The sequence below is a fragment of the Strix uralensis genome, chromosome 19 (assembly GCF_047716275.1).
Source record: "Strix uralensis isolate ZFMK-TIS-50842 chromosome 19, bStrUra1, whole genome shotgun sequence".
Classification (NCBI taxonomy): Eukaryota; Metazoa; Chordata; class Aves; order Strigiformes; family Strigidae; genus Strix; species Strix uralensis.
This window is the reverse complement of record NC_133990.1, coordinates 13,155,587-13,175,556: the sequence shown is the minus strand read 5'-3', so window position 1 is coordinate 13,175,556 and position 19,970 is coordinate 13,155,587. Positions and strand designations below refer to the sequence as shown.

Genomic DNA, 19,970 nt, shown 5'->3' with positions numbered 1-19,970 from the left:
TATAGCATTATTACATTTCTTGTTATCTTTGCTCTTAACTCTCTTGCTAAGTCAGCAGGACATTTCTGAGATAATACCTGTCTTAATTTTTCTTTGTTCAGACTTGCTAGGTAGTCTTATTTCTGACCTGTCTCATTTATTACTGACAGTTGTTGTACTAGTAATCATTGATAATGAAAGAAAGCATTCTGTGCTGTAACATACTGTTTCCAAAAAAGAATCTTTACCAAAGAAAGTATGACGCATTCAAAAATTATTGTAAAAATAATCCTGTAGTTTGCTGTTTCATACTTGAAAATAGTCATTTCATTGACTAATTATTCTGCTCTAAAACTGACTGTTCTGTGTGCCTCAATAGCCACTAGCACAGCTGCCACTTCAGCCACAACCATTGCCAGCACAGGGCAGACCTTCCAGATCTCAGGCAGTCCAGTAACGATGGCAGGGAAAGTGATAACTAAGCTGCCACTCCCTGCAAACAGCAAGATTGTTGCCGTCAATGTGCCATCAACTCAAGGAGGTAGGGGAAAGGGAACTGAATTAAAAATGTATTCCAGCTTGCTGATTAATTCTCCATTGACACTATTTTCCCAGTGAAGTAAACTGTGACTTGAAGGGGGAAAAAATATTTTTATATACATATATACAAGTTTCTAGAGCTTGTTCCCCCTGTATTGCATATTTGTGTCTGTAGGGGAAGAATGCAAGTTTTTTGCCTGTAAATTATTCTGCATTTCATAGTGCAAAATTGGAAGCTTTATTTTTAACAATGTGGAATGAAGCATGCTTTTTTTTCGTTACCTAAATTATACATCAACAGAACAACTTTCTTCACAAAAAAAAAAAGCTGCTGCTCTTAGTTATTAATGCCTACATCTGCTCTTCACTGATGAGCAAGAGTTCGGCTCCAAACTAAGATTAGCATTTTTTCTTCTTGCCTCAAGAAGAAGACTTAATATTTTGAGATTTGTGAATGTGTACTGAACAGAAAAGCTCAATTTTCTGTCTCCATTATACTTAGCATCTAAGGAAATCACGAAGGCTAATAGTTTTGTATTGAAATTTCTTAGGTGACAGGAAAAGCATTACCCGTTTTCTTCAGCACCACAGGCTTGTAGGTGAAAGATGTTTAAACTGGTCTCCTACATTTTAAATGAATCAGATCATAGCTTTTAATGGTTGTATAATACTAATTTGTGGCACCGTGTCAATGCAAGGACTTATTTGCAGTTACCATCAAACTGATCTTTGTGAAGGTTCACTCTTTCTTTAATCTTTTCTAAAATACCTATTTCTTAACTTAAAATGTAGTTGGACTGTTGACCAAAGTATAATGCTGCTTCTTTTTACAATATGACAAAGGCTTTCCCAAGAAATGTTGAAAGACTCAAAGGTGTTCTAGAAACCTGGAGACTGATTTCTAAATGCCACCCTGGCATTGCATTTACTTCTTTTGCTGGCGATTATGTCATTAATGAATTCTCAATTTTTCTTTAATTAGGTGTTGTTCAAGTTCAGCAAAAGGTATTGGGTATCATTCCGTCAACTACCGGTGCAAGTCAAACATTTACTTCATTCCAGCCAAGGACAGCAACTGTAACCATTAGGCCAAATACCACAGGAACATTAGGAACAACAAGCACTTCACAAGTAAGATGTTTTTCTGATTATTTAATGCAAAAAATGTGGGCACATATATTTTAAGTTATTGGCAGATATTAAGAGTTCTGTCTAGTCACTTTTCAATGTTTTTGGATCATCTCAGCAATAGTGTTTATGGATCCTTTATTCCAGGGAGGTATAACAGTTCTCTCCAATTGGAAAAATTAATAGTTTAGAACTTGGTAAGCCTTAGAAGTGTGGGCATAGATGAAAAAATAATGGAGCTGCTTGCATCTTGTGATTTCTTACTATATTTAAAAAAAAAAAAAAATTAAACAAGAAAACAGGAAACATCAGGGTATATCCCAGCAGCCTTTTTTCCCAAGTTTACATATGCTTTCCATTTTGGTGTATGTAGGTAGTGCAAGGAACACCACTCCGCCCTGGTATGACAGTAATACGGACACCACTTCAGCAGTCAACCCTTGGAAAGACCATCATTCGAACACCTGTAGTGGTGCAACAAGGTATTCTTCCAGCCAGTAGGTTCATTTTAATATTTGAACTTCCAGTGTGAAATCCATGGTTTGTTTCTTCATAAATACTTTCTGTATCATACGTCCCAATGCAAAAATACCTCATTTTGATGCTTGACTTCTAACAAGTGCCTTTTCTGGCTTTTGAATGTGTCAGTTGCAGGCTTTGTTTTTAAGTCCATTCATTTGAAAACAAAGTTTAGAATAATTGTGTATTGTGAAAGCCTTTTTAAATTTTTTTTATTTTTTTTTAAAGGCAAGCTAAGTGTTTGAAGTACTCTGTAAGTATTTGAATTGAATTAAAATAGAAAACATTTTGCTGACATTTTTCAGTCAACCACACAGACAAATGGTTAGTAAAGTTTATGTGCAAGCTACAGTGTTTGCTTCACTTGTCTGATGATACACTATTCCAAGTTGTTGCGACTCAGAGGCTTGCTGTGCTAATGGTTAAAATGTTGGAAACATGTTTCTTATCCCAAATTACTCTCTTACAGGTCAGACACAGCAAGTGGTGACTCAAATAATCAGGGGTCAGCCTGTCTCAACAGCAGTTTCTAGTACCAGCACAGCTTCTTCCAGCGCTGGACAGAAGACCGTCACGAGTCCTGGCACACCACCTCAGCAAATACAGCCACAAACCACATCGCAGCCCCCTCGCCCTCAGCAGGGACAAGTGAAACTCACTATGGCCCAACTCACGCAGCTAACACAAGGACAGGTAAAATACTCCTCTGGGCGTGGAAATGTGCTGATAACATCTTACCAACCCTTTGGATTTCAGCAGTGTAGTATATCTGCTCATAAACTTACATTTATGCCTTTATTTAGGATGACTGATAGCATAATTACCAACTGGAAGAAGCTTAAATAGTATATGTAAAATTTTAAACATCGCTTCCTGTTGTATTCCCCAGCAATGTAACTAGCATCAGGAAAGTTTAGCAGTATGGAAAAAATTCTTTGCATTAATAGCAGTAAGGGACATAATTATTTTGTATGGCCTGTTCTGTAGACCTTCAGAGCGTAATGTTTGTTCCTTGTCTTTTGAGTTTGTGTGAAGATTTAGTTTTCATTCATGTTATCCGGAGCCTCAGAGGAAAAATTGCAGTATCTGGAACTGGAGGAGGAAAAAATTATTACAGTTTCTGCACAGATCTTGAAGGTCTGTGGGCAAAAAATAAGTTTAGAGTCAAGCCTAGGGTAAAAATAGACCTCTGTGAGTTACCACAATACCTATTCTTCAAATTGTAAGTAAAATATATAAATCATTGTAATGTACAGGCTGCTTGTTGCCAGGTAAGATTTTTATATGTGGAACAAGACTCAGAGAATTAATTTCCACAGCAAAAGACTCAGAAGGATTTTTGTAGGGACCTTACTCTGTTCTACGGGTTCACAAAATGTGGAGTTGTGCATCTGAGTGTTGGGACAGTACCCTACCTTCTCCATCACTGAGTTGAGAGTGATGTCTTGAGCTGTCTAAGTGTCAGCTTAAACAACAGAAATTCCCAATACATTACAAACTGAACTGTCAGTCATGAAAGCTCACAGCTGGGTAGGATCTGATATGCGGTTAGGAAATGTCAGTGCAGAGAACTTTTACACAAACTGTTGGGATTCTTGAGAAAGTAATTAATAGTATGTCTAAAATTATCCATGCTCTGTATTGCTTGTAAATTCTAGGAACAAAGTTGTTCTATTTTAGCTGTTTTCTGGCTAGGGTTCTTGTCAATATTTGGATGAAAATATGTGTATCTAACTCCAACCCAGTAATCTGTTGACGATAGAATTGTCGAAAGAGTATTTTAGTATTTCATAATCTCAGATGCTAGTTTTGGATTTCAGGAGTATGGTATGTGGTAAAAGTATTGAATTCTGAAATCCAAAACCCTAATTCTTCTGATTTTCAGTGAAGTCTGTCTAAAAATTATATCACTAATACATCAATATTAACTTTTTTTTTTTAGGGTGGCAGTCAAGGATTAACTGTGGTAATTCAGGGACAAGGTCAAACTACTGGTCAGTTACAATTAATCCCTCAGGGTGTGACTGTAATACCTGGTCCAGGACAACAGCTTATGCAAGCAGCTATGCCAAATGGTACAATTCAGAGATTTCTTTTCACCCCACTACCAGCAGCTGCTACTACAGCTAGCACAACTACAACAACAGTTTCTACTTCGACCTCGGGTAAGAATTGTTTTGTTCAGCAGAAAAAAAAGCTTCTGTTTCAATTGCATGGGACTTTCTGTGCGGTTGGGAGATGTTCTGTTATTACAGTAAATCTGTTAGAAGTGTATTATAAGCTTAGAAATCTCTTGAATTTCTGCATAGAGCTTTACAGTAGTTCTAAAAGGTTCAAATTAGTAAGACTTATAGATGTGTTATTTGAAATGATTGGAATACTTGGTTTTATCTTTCACAGCTACAGGGGAACAGAAGCAAGGTCTACAGGCACAGCCAACATCAGCGCTGCCACTGACTCAGCCGCAGTCTCAGAGTCAGCCGCAAGCCCAGCCTCAAGGGCAGAATCAGAGCACTCAGCCGGTGCCGCTGGCCCAGTCGCAGGCACCTCAGCCAGCACTTCAGCCTGAAACTCAGACCCAGCCTGAATCTCAGACTCCGGCATCTGTTGACTCTCCAGTCACTCCTGAAGCACAATCGTCTAAATCTCCAGTTCAGTCGCCAGCACAGACCCAGGCTCAAGGGCAATCTCCAGTGCAAGTCCAGAGTCAGCCGCAGACTGCAATCCTTCCACAAGGCCAGTCCCAAGTCCAGCCTCAGCAACCAGCTCAGGTGCAGACTACAACCCAACAACAGATTCAGATGCAGCCCCATGCTCCCATACAAATTCAAGCTCAGCTGCAGCAATCACAACCTCAGGTTCAGACTTCAGTCTCAACCCTTCCAACTACTCAAAGTTTAAATCAGGTTCCTGTGCAATCCCCAACTCGTCCTCAGCTGCAACTTCAGCAGCCTCCAACAAAAGTTATTACAGTGCCTCAGCTTCAGCAACAAGTCCAAGTTCTCTCTCAGCTTCAGTCACATGTTGTTGCTCAGATACAAGCCCAACAAGGCAGTGTGCCCCAGCAGATCAAGCTTCAGTTACCTATTCAGATCCAACAAACTAGCCCAGTACAGGCTCACCAGATTCAGAATGTGGTAACAGTTCAAGCAGCTAGTGTTCAGGAGCAGCTGCAGAGAGTTCAGCAGCTCAGGGAGCAGCAACAGAAGAAAAAGCAGCAACAGATAGAAATTAAACGTGAGCACGCCCTTCAGGCTTCTAATCAAAGTGACATTATCCAGAAACAGGTAAAGTTAACAGAAGGAAATTAAAACTTAATGAATGAAACCAATCTCATTTTAAATGCCTGTTCTTGTTAACAATGTTAATACATTTGATAGGCAGTTAATTTGATTCTTTCAAAGTTAGTGCACGATTGCTTTTGGCAATTTAATTAAATATTCTAAGTTAATTCAGCACATCAAGTCAATTGTACCATGTTTGCAGTCTTCTGACACCTTGATTCAACTTACCACTAGCTGCTGGGACAATATATCTTTATTCTCAGTTCAGGAAAGATAGGTTATAGCTAGAGGAGAGCTGATGTTCAGAACACATGTACAGTACTTTCATTGCCTGCTACAGGAAACTGAGGTTTCAAAGAGGTATCTGAAATGTAATGCTGTTGGATGGCTGCGGGGCTTAAAAAAACCCATATATATATGAGACTCTTAACCATTTTTTAAAATAAAACAACCAGTCACTGAAGAAATACTGTCAATTTACATTTAGTCCCTAGGTTTAAACTCGACATAAGCAAAGTATCCTACTCTGTTTGGGGTGCAGGTGGTGGTAGTTTTCAATTTCATTTTCAAATTATTGCTTTAAACAAGCACCGTCCCCCTGATAAAATCAGTTTTATTTTGTCACTGAAAATAACACTTAACTTTAACTTAGGAAATGTCCTGGTTCTCCCAGTAATATTATGAAATACTGGCTAAAGTTTTCATATTTTATTTTGGATTCTGTATCATCCTACAGGTGGTTATGAAACAGAATGCTGTCATAGAACACTTGAAACAGAAGAAGACACTGACTCCAGCTGAGAGGGAAGAAAATCAGAGGTGAATGTGCATCATGGTGCATCTTTAGATGTGAAAGTTTTACATTTATAAGATCTTTTAATGGTGGTATAAGAAAACAGTGATTTGTAAAAACCTGCTTAGAGAAATTTTGCTGTTTTAAAATTGCTTAAAGTAACTTCCATAGCAATGTTCTTAACTCTAATTGAATCCTGTATACGCTCAATTTTATTTTGATTATATGTTTTTAAAGTGAAATGTTATATTGCATGTGTTTGGAGCTGGCCATAGTTTTTAAATTCAAGGTAAAAACCATCCTTAAAGGAGCACAGAATAGAGAACTAATGGTTCTGTTGCAAAAAGCCTGTTTTTTGTTTGTCCATTATCATGGCAATTTATTTCCATTCTTGTCCGCTGTACATTCCACTCTACAGAAGGAATTGAAGAGTTGGAAGATAGTGCTATTCGACAAAGTAGGAGATTTTATGCTTGAAGCTGCTAAACACAAATTTGGAGTGTTTGTCATTGTCTTGGTGTTATTTTGACTCCTTTTCACTCATGCAGTTGCTTCAATCGGATAATCACAAGTGCATGTTGTCAGATAGAAAAATAATAGTGTTTTTTATAAAATTTTGATCATCAAATCAGGGTACAAGCTTAGTTGATTACAACAGTATCACTAGGTGCTACTCGCTTAATGTTCACAGTTGTATGAAGAATAAGATGTATTGTCATATACTCTGCCTTTAATGGTGTCAGACAGCCTAATTAGTATTTAGACTGACAGAAGTCCACTTAAAAAAAAGAGTTCTAACTAGTTTGGTTCATGGTACAGCTGACTTTGTCTCACTGATTTTTTTTTTTTTCTTCTCCAAAATGTAGTTTGGGTATCTTACCTGGAAAAAAAAACCAAGTAGATATAGCGCAGGTTAAAAACAGCAAAAGAAACAAAATTGTATGGCCCTACAAAACAGGTAGCATATTACATATGTCATCAAAATACAGATGTGTATCAAAGACAGTGTGTCTGAGCCTAAGACTGCAGAGTTAGCAGCAGCTACTTGCCCTGGCCATTGCTATTTTGTTGTTTGCTTTCAGCTTGTATGTCAATGGGAGTTATTTTTCTTGGTCACTCTGTCAACAAGAAGCGTTTAGTTTTCTAGTGGGTTTGAGATAGAACGGGAAGGAAAAAGTAAATTCAGAAGAACAATTTCTAATTGAAATATAAAGCAAAATAAATGAAAATTGCAGAACAAGTGAGCAGGAAAAGAGATTTATAGCTGAGTATACAACCAGCAGATGAAAAATCAACCTTGATTTGTCATTAGTGAAGAAATTTGGAACTGTTTTGTAGTGAATTCTGTACACTAAAAAATATTTTTCAGTCCTTATGCCAAAACACAAAACCTTAGTAATTTTTGGTGGTCACTGGAGGGTGGAAATGTATGTTTTAGAAGAAGTTACGGGCTTACAACTTGCTTTCATTCTGCATCAGAATAAACAAAATCCATCTCTTTCAAACATGTTTGTGGAAGCTGAACCGAGTGAAAATAGCTCTCATCATACTAAAGCCTAAGCTTTGTTAGGAGTTTTATAGGGGAAGGGGAAGAATGGTTAGTACTTGGATCAATTATATGAAACTGGGACTGGCCCTCTTGAGCCTAACTAGGGCCTTGATCTCTCCCAGTGGTGTTCTAGTAAACAAGTCTGAGTGGGAGCAATGTGTGTTACTAAATTTACCTTGTACGTCTCAAGAAATGTAATAATTTAGCTTGCAGAGACTGAAGAATTAAATGATTCTGTATTCTCAACTGGGATTAAATGGGCAGCTCAGCACAATGTATTTTTTCCTTATTTCTTCCCCAGAATGATTGTGTGCAACCAAGTGATGAAATATATTCTGGATAAGATAGACAAAGAAGAAAAACAGGCAGCTAAGAAACGAAAGCGAGAAGAGAGCGTAGAACAGAAGCGTAGTAAACAGAATGCTACTAAGCTCTCAGCTCTGCTTTTCAAGCATAAAGAACAGCTGAAAGCTGAAATATTGAAAAAAAGAGCACTTCTGGACAAAGATCTACAAATTGAAGTGCAGGTAAGGACAGTTATTCTCAAAGACTAATTTGATTTTAAGCTGGGGAGAACACTTACATGTTAATCTTTATTTGTTTGCTCGGTGAGATTTTAAGGAGACGTAGAGGATGAAGTTCTGGTTGTGGATGCGTGGATCTCTGCGAAGCCAGTATATGTCCTCTTTATGCTTCTTGTTTTTAATCTGGACTGAAATTACCTTGTTTCCTGAAACAGCTTCCGATAAATTACAGCCAGTGGATCTTAGTAGGCGAGGAGTGTTGTCCCTCAATGTTATGTGACTTGTAGGTTAAGCACATTAAGCAAATAGCATATTTAAATGGATTTAATTATTTTCTTGTGGTTAAGCATGGGGACTTATGTCTAGATTTTAATCCTGTCCCAGAATAATCATATGAAGTGCCTCCCTCTCTATTTATTCATTTAATGTACTTCAGGAGGAGCTAAAGAAAGACTTGACTAAAATTAAGAAAGAAAAAGAAAAAGCCCAGGCAGCTGCCGCTGCAGCAGCAGCCGCAGCTGCTGCAGCCGCAGCTGCAGCCGCTGCACCACCACCACCGCCACCACCACTGCCACCACCACCACCACAGCAGCATGCAGCCAGCGTCACCTCCTCCTCCTCCACCACAGTCCCAATGCCAGTATCCTCCCAGAAGAGAAAGCGAGATGAAGAGAAAGATTCGTCAGCTTCCAAGTCCAAGAAAAAGAAAATGATTTCTACTACCTCAAAGGAAACAAAGAAGGACACAAAGCTTTACTGCATCTGTAAAACGCCTTACGACGAGTCTAAGTGAGTAGTGAACACCATAGCCTTTTACTGTGTATTCTTAGCTTTAGGTTTAGTATTTAGCTGTTAGTGCAAGGTAGTTCTAGAGTTGGAGATAAGAGTATCGGGTGTTATTGCAGTGATCACTAAGGTATAAAGAATAAAGTCTCTGTTTTCCACTAGCAGTTTCAAAACTATTAACATACTTGATTTATACTATTGAAGTACGTGATTTATATTTTTACTTGTTTGCATGTTTCCATTGTATGACCTTTCTGTCTCACATGCACATACTCTTTTTTTCTTTTTTCCCCTCCGCTCTGTTGTTCTTTCTTTTGCCGTTTTGCCTCTGCCTCAGAAGCAAGTGACAATTTGGTTTGAGCAATTTCTTGTGAACAAGTAGCTGATGTTCTTTAGAAATAGCTTTGGTACCGTCTTCCAAAAAATGACTTCTTATTGTAAGTCAGTAGCCAGTAAAGAGGGTTCCAAGTTACTGGACTGCAGTTCACTTTGGACAATGTTTCAGGTAGAAATGGTTTCCATGTGTTAAAATTTACATCCCAGGGTTGATAAAAAAATGAGTATGTAAACATTTCACAAAGTGAAACCTGCAGTTCTGTGTCCTTTGATTCTGACTGTGAATGAGGAAAAATATTTACACTACGTACAAAGCTTGTGAAGAAATTTAGTAAGTGGTGGAGTGGAAGATTCAGTGGATTGCAGGGGGATAGGGTTATGCATTCCTGCTCAAGCTAGAAGTGACTAACATCAGTAGTTAATAATGGTTAGTATCTGATAGCTGTGTGGAGGTGTATGTAAAATAAATTTGACTTCAGACCAATTTCAAGTGAGTATGTATCGGCTCAACAAGTGACAATACCAAAAAGTATTAATTGGTGCCATTTGGTGGTGGTTTAAATGCTGATAACAGAAAGAAACCATAGGGATGGAGTAGTTCTTTCACTCCAGTACCGGTGGTTCTTTCCAAATTTAGGGCCAAGACACTCTTGAGGTTCCTTCTAGCCTTTTTTGGTTTTTAATATTTTTTTTTTTTAAATGGAGTTGAGGTCCTTGGGTTTTTTTCACCTTGGTTGTTCAGCAGCTCTGCCCATTGCAGCATTACATCAGTGTGGGAAATTGGACTGCTCTCTGTGCTGCCATTACTAACCGCAGACTTGTGATGCCCTGCTTGTTAATTCACTATTACTTCTAAGGGATGTCACCAGTCTCACTTAAAGAACGTTGTGTTAGGCTGCCATCCAGTAAATTTAGGATACCCTGTTCTCATTTTTTGTGATACTGAGGTCTGTGTCTTACTGCTTCTGTTGTTAGTAAGTGATAGAACTGTCACAAAAAAGATGAACAAATTCTGTGAGCGAAAGGATTCGATTGTCAGACTAACTCTTTCTGTTGACGCTAGTGGGCATTTGAGTAAGCCGATGAAAAATGTGGTTATAGAGTGAATTTTGTTAGCCTGGATTGAGAACTGTGCTTAAATGCACAGAATAAAACTTCAAGAAAATGAAATGGTAATAACTTAGTAGTATCCTTAGCAATATGATTCAGTTCTGCTGCTTTGCTTTTTGTGAATTCTAAATGTTATGTTCTTACAAATGATGACTGTACTGTTGAACTACCTTATCCTTTCACTATTTGGAAAAGGATTAGTCAAGTTTTAAAACATTTTTCTGGTAAACTTTTTTTTTTTATTATTTTCAAATATATAAAGGCATCAGATACTCCTCTTTGTGCTGATGTCTCTTTTCTACTTTAGAAAAGATGGACGTGCTGCTTGAAAAGCTAATTTGTGGTATATTATGAATACCCTATGCATTTTTTAGGATGTAGTAAATCCTCAAAAGTCATTCTGTGTTGTGTATTTTATTGCAGATCTCTTCCGTTTAGTTCTCCTTTTGTGATACTCCAGGGTTATAGGGATTTGCTCACACTGTTTTCGAGGATGGTCAGTAAGGGTATCTTTCTAAGATTCCTACTTAGATTGCAGCTTATTTGTTAAAGCATATGTGACGCTTGTTCCACATTTTAGTGGCAAGGTTTTAGCATCTACACCTAGACATAAGTGTGCTTCCACGTCACCAGGAGCAGACACAGTCCTTCTTGGGAAGAGGACACTGGCTGAATCGTTGTTGATAGTTGTCAGGAGTTATATCGATCCATTCTTTGTGGAAGGTTGGCTTGTGTGATTTCTTTTTTTTTTTTTTAGGATTTGTCTGACTGAAAATTAAGAGAAAAGGAAGGATCTGAGTATCCGGGGCGTATGCAGAGGCCCAAGAAATTAGAGATGCTTGTTTTGTGGAACATGTGCTAGCTGCTGTCCCGTTGCTCGTGTGTAGTGTCCAGTGGGTGGTGCTTGCGGACTGACGAACTCGGGTGGCAGTAATTCATGCAGCAGCACATGGCAGGTGGTCTCTGAAATCTGGGAAGATCGAGGTTCAGAGTCAGCTTGCTTTTGCTTAGGCAGAGAGAATGGATGTGTAACTTCGCCCATCTGGTTGATTGTCACTAGTCATAGGTATGTTTTGAGATATCCATACACAAAATGTCAAACATCCTTGCATAATATTTTACAGTTTTGTCACGTCATTCTGTGCAAGGTCCCATTCACATGATTCTGTACCTGGTTCCCTTCACTTCGTGTCATACCATACCTGGTTCCGTCACATAGCTGTGTCTGAGAGTAGACGTTATTCTCTGAAGAATAGTCCACATTCCAATTTGTTGCAATTTTGAGTAGTTTAATATCTGTTTTTCAGTGCGTTCCCCACCCCCCAAAAAAAAAAAAAAAATGACAACCATGTCCTGATCCCATTTTCTTTCGTATCATGTTATACCAATATGTATTCTACACATGGCTGGTATGCATGTTCTTTGTAGTATACTTGTAACTCCTAGTTGGTGTTTGCGCTTTGCTTTTGTTTTTTAAATTAACTGAGACCTACATTTTCAAATCTTAAGGAAATGTTTCAGTGGCTTTTGAGCTACAGTTTTGAAAATGTAAATCTTTTTCTTTGGCCTTGTCTTTTTGTGCCTTTTACAGTTTTTCACACACACATTGGAGACATACATTTTTAGCCCAGTTTTGTCAAAGTCTGGTTACCTATTGATGTGCATTTTAATGAACTGTCAATTTAAAATTGACCCAAGTGACCTTACTGACAGTATAGCTGCAGCATGAGATGTTAGTTTGTAAGGATAGAATGTTAGGAAGCAGGGAAACCGAGACAGAAAATTGAAGAAAGTAGGCCAGCAAGAAAGTGCGTCAGAGAGAAATGCAGGGAAAAGTGCCATGCCATTTGAAATGACAATTACATTGTCATTTTCATTGTGAATACTTTTAGGTTCTATATTGGCTGTGATCTTTGTACTAACTGGTATCATGGAGAATGTGTTGGCATCACAGAAAAGGAGGCTAAGAAAATGGATGTGTACATCTGTAATGATTGTAAACGGGCACAAGAGGGCAGCAGTGAGGAATTGTACTGTATCTGCAGAACACCTTATGATGAGTCACAGTGAGTTCTGATAAGAACCTCTTATTTAATGTTTAGGTAGCAAACTGCTCTGACTGTGGTTACCTGTTCCTTGCAAAGAAAAAAAGAAGTTATTCTGCATATGTTGTATTCATTTGTAATACAAATTGCTTTTCAGTAATTGTCTTCCTCTCCAAAATATTTCTATACAGTAAATGTTTAGGAAAAGTGGAGTTTTCAGGGTGGTCAAAATGTGTTGGGCTTTGTTTTTAAAAAAACACCGTGTGCTTTAAATTGGGATTGATTTTTTTTTTTTTTTTTTAACAAGGGATGGTTAGAAAGCTTAAAAGACAAATGTAGTATTTAGTGGAATTTTTTTTTGTGCTTTAGTCTGATCTGGATAGAAAGCATAATTCTAGTGTGGGGGTATATGGTTGGTATCTTTTACTGTAAGGCTTTGTGTCATAGAATACCCCTTCTGTATTCAACTACAAGACTGAAGCTTCCGTATGAAAAATGCTTGTACGGAGTGAAACAGGAGCCCTAGTTTTAGTCCACTTTGTGCAAAACGTATCTTGAATTGTTTTGGAATACTGGTTGGGTGAGACTTCTGGCATTACACTGTTCCTTTCAAACTCTAAAGCAGAGGAATGATTTTTGAAATCTTGATTGCTTGAAAGCGCTAGTATAAAATTTAGGAACTAATTTTGAAATGGACTGTAATTTAGCCTGTTTGTAAATACAAAAGCAGTTTGAATAGTGTAATTAGAATTTGTCTGAAATACCACGTTACACTGTTGTATTTAATTGTGCCAAGTATCTGCTTGTGTGCAGGGGATTGCAGGTTTATGTGTTTAAATGTAACCTTTAAATTAAATAGATTGAGTCACTAACACTGTTTGGATCTTGCAGATTTTACATTGGCTGCGACCGATGTCAGAACTGGTATCATGGGCGCTGTGTTGGCATTTTACAAAGTGAGGCAGATCTCATTGATGAATATGTGTGTCCACAATGTCAGTCCACAGAGGATGCCATGACTGTACTCAGTCCACTCACTGATAAAGATTATGAAGGTTTAAGAAGAGTACTACGTTCTTTACAGGTGAGAATAAGAGTGCAGCAAAGAGGAGTGCTTTTTTACTGTGTAGGACATACCTGGTGAGTCTTGGAGTAGGTTTTGATTTCTCTTCCAGTTGTCTGAGACTTTTTTAAAAAGGAAATAGCAAAGCTCTTTTTTTATTTTTTGTGAGAAATGCCACTTTGTCAGCTGCAAACTTGATTGGCATTATTATGCTAAGGAATCTTTACAGTAATTAGTAATCACAGCTTCTGAGTTAGTGAAACTAAACAATCTCTTCAATGGCAGGCTTTTAAAGGAAGCAGGTTTACTTAAAATACCAAAAGGCAGAGTGTTAGCCTAACTAAACAGGATATAGAAGATGCAACGTTCTGTTCTCAGATTAGTTTGATATGATTTCTGATCTAGGCTCCTCTACTTTAATCTCAGAGTTACTGATTTCAGTAGTGTTCTCACAGAAAGCCGTTACCAGCATGTAAATGATGGCATCCTGATAAAAAGAATTACATCTATCTGCTATATTTCTGGCTTATCAGTCACTCCCAAATATGTCTTTTCTGCTCTAACTGTAAAGAATTTTCAAGAATTTTGATATCATTGTGTGGTAACAGAAATCCTAAAATATCCATATTTTGCGTTGTTCTACATTTTACAGACCTGAATGAAAACAAATTCATTTTAGAGTACTTGAAAGTGAAAACAGTGGCCCATTTCTAGGTGTGAAGTGCCCAGCACTCAGTAAATTCATTACATGCTTTCCTATGCAGCCTGTTTAGCACAGTATCCTGCTGTCTCTCAATTTCACATAGTTTCCTGTTTTGAGGATCAACTGCTCAGTCCTTGACATCGAGGTTTAAAACTTTAGAGGTCACCAGATGAGAACTAGTTACCTTTTCACATAACACGGCACTTCTTTCTTAAGTTCAACTCCAGGCCCTAACAGATAAAAGTATAATGAAAATGTTTAGCTACTAAATAGTGCTAATTTAACTTAAATTTTTTTTGTAATTATATCTTGTTTTTCCGACAGGCTCACAAGATGGCATGGCCATTCCTAGAACCAGTAGACCCCAATGATGCACCAGATTATTATGGTGTTATTAAAGAACCAATGGGTAAGTGTTTCTGAGCAATAACATGAGTGTGTAGATTTGGGGGGTTGAATATCAAATTAATTACCTGCTGACCATTTCCATCCAGGCATCTTAAAGATATGTTTTGCAGAATACAGTTTTTGCGGTCAGGGAAACTGAGACAATGTGATTTCTCATTGATAGATTTAGAAGTTCATGAGACTTAATATGTCTACTTCTAGGCTGACTCCTTAACCCTAAATGCTGTCAGTTTAATGTATAAAATGTGAAATTCAGTGCAGCAGTAGGACAGAATTCTTGTAAACTTATTTGTTTCAGGAGGTCAATTTTGCTATGTTTTGTTTTGCTTGTTTTTCTTCTTTTTCTGCATCAGTTCCTCCTACAAAGCGTGGGGTGTGTACTCTAGAGTTTGAGGAGGAAGTGGTGCTAATGCAGTTAAGTGTGACACACAACTTAAGATGGAGTTAAAAATTACATTTATCTGACTTGCTAGTATACTAAATTTATATATAAATATTAAATTATATGTAATTTGTCTTTAAATGTACATGAACAAGAATTGTTTCAAATCTTGTGTATGTGGGGGAAAGAGAAAGAGGAGATGCTGTAGCTTTATAGTGTTTTACTCTGATCTTATTAGACCTTACCAGTTAGCTAGGAACACAGTGGACTAACACTTGAACGTGAGACCTCTTAGGAAAATCTACTTCCTGCACGAAATGGTGTTGCTAAATAAATGTTGTTCCTTTCCTTCCAGTTACTGCACCAATTCCTTTTCATATGTCTCAATGAGAGCCAGCATATCATTTGAGCTTTCCCACCTACTCCTTACTGATCCTAGAAATAGAGAAGTTAAATTTAGTATCTTGGCAAAATGGAGTATTTTGACTGAAGACAATATTTACTTAGAAATCATGTCCTTTTCTGTTCCAAAGTTTTGGATTGTGCTGTTACGAAAATGGTAAACAACTCCTATTCCGTGGGGTTAAAGTTTATAAGGAAAGTTCAAATAATAATATAGTGAAGCATATGATGATTGAATGTATTAAACGAAAGTGCGTTTAGCCCCTTCTGACTTAACTAGCAGGAAAATAGACTTGTAAGTATACAAGTAAATCTATGGAAAATACACTAGTTAATCCAGGCCTATCTACCCTTGTTTTCACACATTCTGGCATTACTGGCGTGTCAAAGCAAGCACTTTAAGGGCATTTTGCAAGGGCAGGTCATTGTTTTTCCAGCTAAGTGTGACTATACATTTAGTCAGCTATATTTATAATTGGCAGTTCTCATTCCTCTCCCTTTTTAATTTACATTTGCATTAAAATAGGACAATGACTACTTACTTCACCATTCTGGTCTCATTAATGTGTCTAGTCAGTAAGAATGAGAGCACTAGCATTTTGCATGATCCTGCACTTGAAATCTCTTTCATCTGTGCCATGTGGTAATGTGCATATGGCCATGAAAATTAATTCATTCAAAGCAAGTAATGAATTCAAATGAAAAAATAATGAGGTTTGGATAGCTGTTACATGTACATATATGACTGTTGGTCTCCATGAGGGCAGTAAAGAAAATAAAGTACGAGTAACTGAATCCAGACTGACTTTTTTTATTCCTTAATTTCTTCAGATAAAGCAAATAGCTTCCTGCAAAAGACCCAAGTTTTCCAAGGTCATTCTGATACTTGCATTTTAATTTAGATGCACACAACATATTCATGCAGAAGTGTTTATTCTGAAGGAGACCTACTGGTGTCACCATGTCACAACCAGCATTCCTGGAAAAGCAACTAACCTAGATAGACTTTCTTTCCTACAGTCTTCACAATGTGAACTTCTGTTGAGGATGAAAATGTCTCATTTTAATAACCTTTGGTTTCTTTAAAGACCTTGCCACCATGGAAGAAAGAATACTGAAACGTTACTACAAAAAGGTCACGGAGTTTGTGGCGGATATGACCAAAATTTTTGATAACTGTCGTTATTACAATCCAAGTGACTCCCCTTTTTACCAATGTGCAGAAGTTCTTGAATCATTCTTTGTACAGAAACTAAAAGGATTTAAGGCAAGCAGGTAAGCTAAAGTGTTCTTAATCATAGATGTTCTGTTGTCCCCTAAAATCTCCTTAATGCTTTTATAAGCTTACGTTGCATTCATACAGGGATCTGCCTCTCCATGCACTTTCCTGGAAAACTGCTTTTCTTTTAAAGGAAAAAAAATCTGTTCTACGATAGCCAGCTGTCATTTTCTGTCAAAATTAAGGCTTAAATACGATTTTGTGGAGGTTACTTTGTAATGTGTGTTCAAAATGAGTTGTTAGATGCAAATTTGGGCAGTATCATAAATGTAGAAAATTTGAATGACATTAAGTCGTTACTGCAGAAAACTTAATGATTTCTGTCAGGACAAATACTGTGTTCTGAGTTCTGATAATGTTCTACTGTGCAGTAAATAATTTTCAGATGCTAAAAAGAGACAGTCCTTCCATGACACTTACAATCCAGTGAAAGAAATTAAAAGACTTTAGTTTTTACTGCTTCTCTCACCTTTCTATAATTTACCATATTTGAAACAGAGAATAAGTAAGGTTTAAAGCAGGATATGGAAAACTAAAGACAGTCCAAAACTTACTATTTAAAATTAAAAACTTCCTTTTTTAATGTTTTTCTGTAGAAGGATCGATGTAGAGTATTTCCCTAACATAGACATTTCTGAAAAAGAATATGGAACTCTACTACACATTTTTCTATTGTTTGCTATTCTGTCTAGTAGAACATATATGGGAGTTGTATGGCACTAGACAAATTATAATGTGGTATTTAGTACAGCTGTTCCTTAAACCAGCTTACTCAAAACGCTGACGGAGTATACAGATTTCTCCTGTATCACTGCTGTGTTCCAGCATAAGCCAACTGGAACCGAGTTACAAATGTTGGCTGCCTTTCAGCATTACTCAGAAATTGTATATGTGTAGTAGTTAACTTTGTCCGTCTGACTGTAACAGTCAAAACTGTAACAGACTGCTAGTCTAAGATATTAATGCAGGATTATATCCATTTGTAATTACCTAAATTGAAAGCTTTACTTTATATCCATTGTTGTGGAAGCTATCTAATTTTCTGTATGCAACAAGAGTAGGATTGATAAGAAGCGATGAGATCAAATGAATTAGTCCAGCATTTTTCTTTCCAATTTAATACTGTATTAATGATTTTTATCAGGTAGCTTTCAACTCATGTTTCTGTCATCTTGCTTGAGCTGGTTATCCAGCATTCACTGCTTGCACACTAATTTCATTGCTGCATCTTATTTGTTATTGTTTTTCATTTATACCATCCATGTTCTTTCTTTTCTTGCAGATTGTGATATCTTTAGTCTGAACTTTTTAACTGGAATCAGAACTGGATGTTGGGGTCACTTTCTTTTATTGTACAATTCGATGACATTAAACTGCCCTAAAAATCCAGATCACTTGTCTAAAAAGTAAATGTTGGGTTTTTGTTACCAGCAGTCATACTGGTACACATGACTGTATTAACAAAAAAAATTGTCCCATTCCTCAAATACTGTATTGAGAAAAATGAAAAATTCATCGTGGAAACCATGTATTTTATTGTTTTATTTTCAGTCACTAATAAAACTGTGAATGTCAAAGAGGAGTTTTGCTGAACTCTGATTAGCAAAAATGTGATTTTAAACATGCCTGTTCAGTTTTTTCTGTTAAGTTAATCCAAAGACTTCTTGAATAAATTTAAGCAAAGTACACCTTATTATAAATATTCACAATTAAAAATGTCTTTTTGCTTTCCTTTTGATGGACTACTATTATGTAAATATGAGAGACTGATTTCAGGCATTTTGGAATATTCCAGTGACACACTGCATTTTACAAGTACTGAAATATTTGTATACTGTAGGAGAAAATGTGCTTAAAATTCAGAGACAATTATTTCAAGTGTTCTTTTTTCTGGAGGGGGGAAAAAAAAAAATGGAAGCAACATGGTGGTAATTCCCTCATTGTGATTTACCCTTGGCAACACCTTGCAGCAACTGTGTTCTCCAAAATGAAGGGTGCTTAATTCTTCACTTTCTTCTGTATTCTGCAGGTCCCATAACAACAAACTGCAGTCTACAGCTTCTTAGAGTTCAGCGTGTTAACCTAACACACGAGCAAGAATCTGGTTGTCTGAAAATTTTTAATTAAGAAGCCAGATGTTTTTAGTCAGGTTATCCTGACAAGACTTGATGTAAACTGCGTTTTTATTGGTCACAACAGTCAAATTATATTCTTGGCTTATTTTGTCCAAAGGACAAAGAAATAAAAATCAGCAGCACCACTTTCTTGTCAAGATCAAATTGTTGTACTATTGTGGCAGAAGCAGGAAAACTTTGTTTTGTTGAAGGAGAGAGAGAAAGAGAGCAAGAAAAAAGATACAGTAAATGGGGTCACGTTTAACTCCATGGAAATGCCACGTCTGTTCTTCAGTGAAGAAGCTGGTTTAAAGTCCACACAGAAAACTTTGACTGTATTTATTTATTGTTGCAAAAAAGACGCTTTTTTATTGCTGCCCTCATTTGTCAGCTAATTATTTTTTCTTATAAAATCCAGCCCCGGTTACATGTAATCCATTCTGTATCTTAACATGATTCCTGTAGGTAAAAGTACAAGAAGACCTCTAGATGTCTTTTCTTTCTATGAAAGGAGCTGCTATGTACACATGTGCACACACACAGAACTGGGAATCAACAATGAGTTTATCATTCATGGTAGATAAAAACAATTAAGCTTGCATAAAAGTTGGGCTAAGTGGTCATGGACTACAGACTCTGTTGCCTTGAGTATAACAGTACAATTTGTCATTTACTCTGCACCAGACTGAAATGAGTAAAATCTATTTGAAGGTATCTTGTTTGTAAACATTTGTCAGATTCTAATTTTTTTCTTTTGTATTAAAATTCAAAATATGGATGTATATGAAACAAAATAAATGGAGATAATTGTTCTCCCCACAGATGTAGGTGTCTTTGAGTGTGCGCTAATATGTCTGTAACGCTTTGGGGATCTGTTCAGATATTTCAAGTAATAGGGGAGGGAAGTGGCCAGGGAGATTGGACTTTATTTTGCTCCAAAGGTAGCGTTTACTGCGTTTCATTCTTAAGCAGCTGTTACGCCTTTATAAAATTTCTACAGTGGTGCCAAAATTACTGTAACAGATA

General features: G+C 37.0%; 1 protein-coding gene across 24 annotated transcripts in view; it reads left to right on the top strand.

Moving 5' to 3' along the window:
* Positions 1–19,765, top strand: part of BPTF (bromodomain PHD finger transcription factor) — a 56,572-nt gene extending 36,807 nt beyond the window's left edge. For 7 of the 24 annotated variants that reach the window (XM_074889323.1, XM_074889318.1, XM_074889320.1 and 4 more), the window contains 14 exons: positions 359–520; positions 1,502–1,650; positions 2,021–2,144; positions 2,636–2,859; positions 4,109–4,331; positions 4,567–5,453; positions 6,187–6,269; positions 8,094–8,319; positions 8,753–9,105; positions 12,441–12,614; positions 13,485–13,677; positions 14,684–14,768; positions 16,640–16,826; positions 18,860–19,765. In XM_074889323.1, coding sequence (XP_074745424.1) covers positions 359–520; positions 1,502–1,650; positions 2,021–2,144; positions 2,636–2,859; positions 4,109–4,331; positions 4,567–5,453; positions 6,187–6,269; positions 8,094–8,319; positions 8,753–9,105; positions 12,441–12,614; positions 13,485–13,677; positions 14,684–14,768; positions 16,640–16,826; positions 18,860–18,896 — 3,107 coding nt within the window. In that variant the 3' untranslated portion in view covers positions 18,897–19,765. Of the gene's footprint in view, positions 1–358; positions 521–1,501; positions 1,651–2,020; positions 2,145–2,635; positions 2,860–4,108; positions 4,332–4,566; positions 5,454–6,186; positions 6,270–8,093; positions 8,320–8,752; positions 9,106–11,305; positions 11,612–12,440; positions 12,615–13,484; positions 13,678–14,683; positions 14,769–16,639; positions 16,827–18,112; positions 18,566–18,859 lie in introns of those variants that run through there. The other 17 variants (XM_074889338.1, XM_074889335.1, XM_074889332.1 and 14 more) reach the window with 12 other exon arrangements.
* Positions 19,766–19,970: the final 205 nt, after the last annotated feature.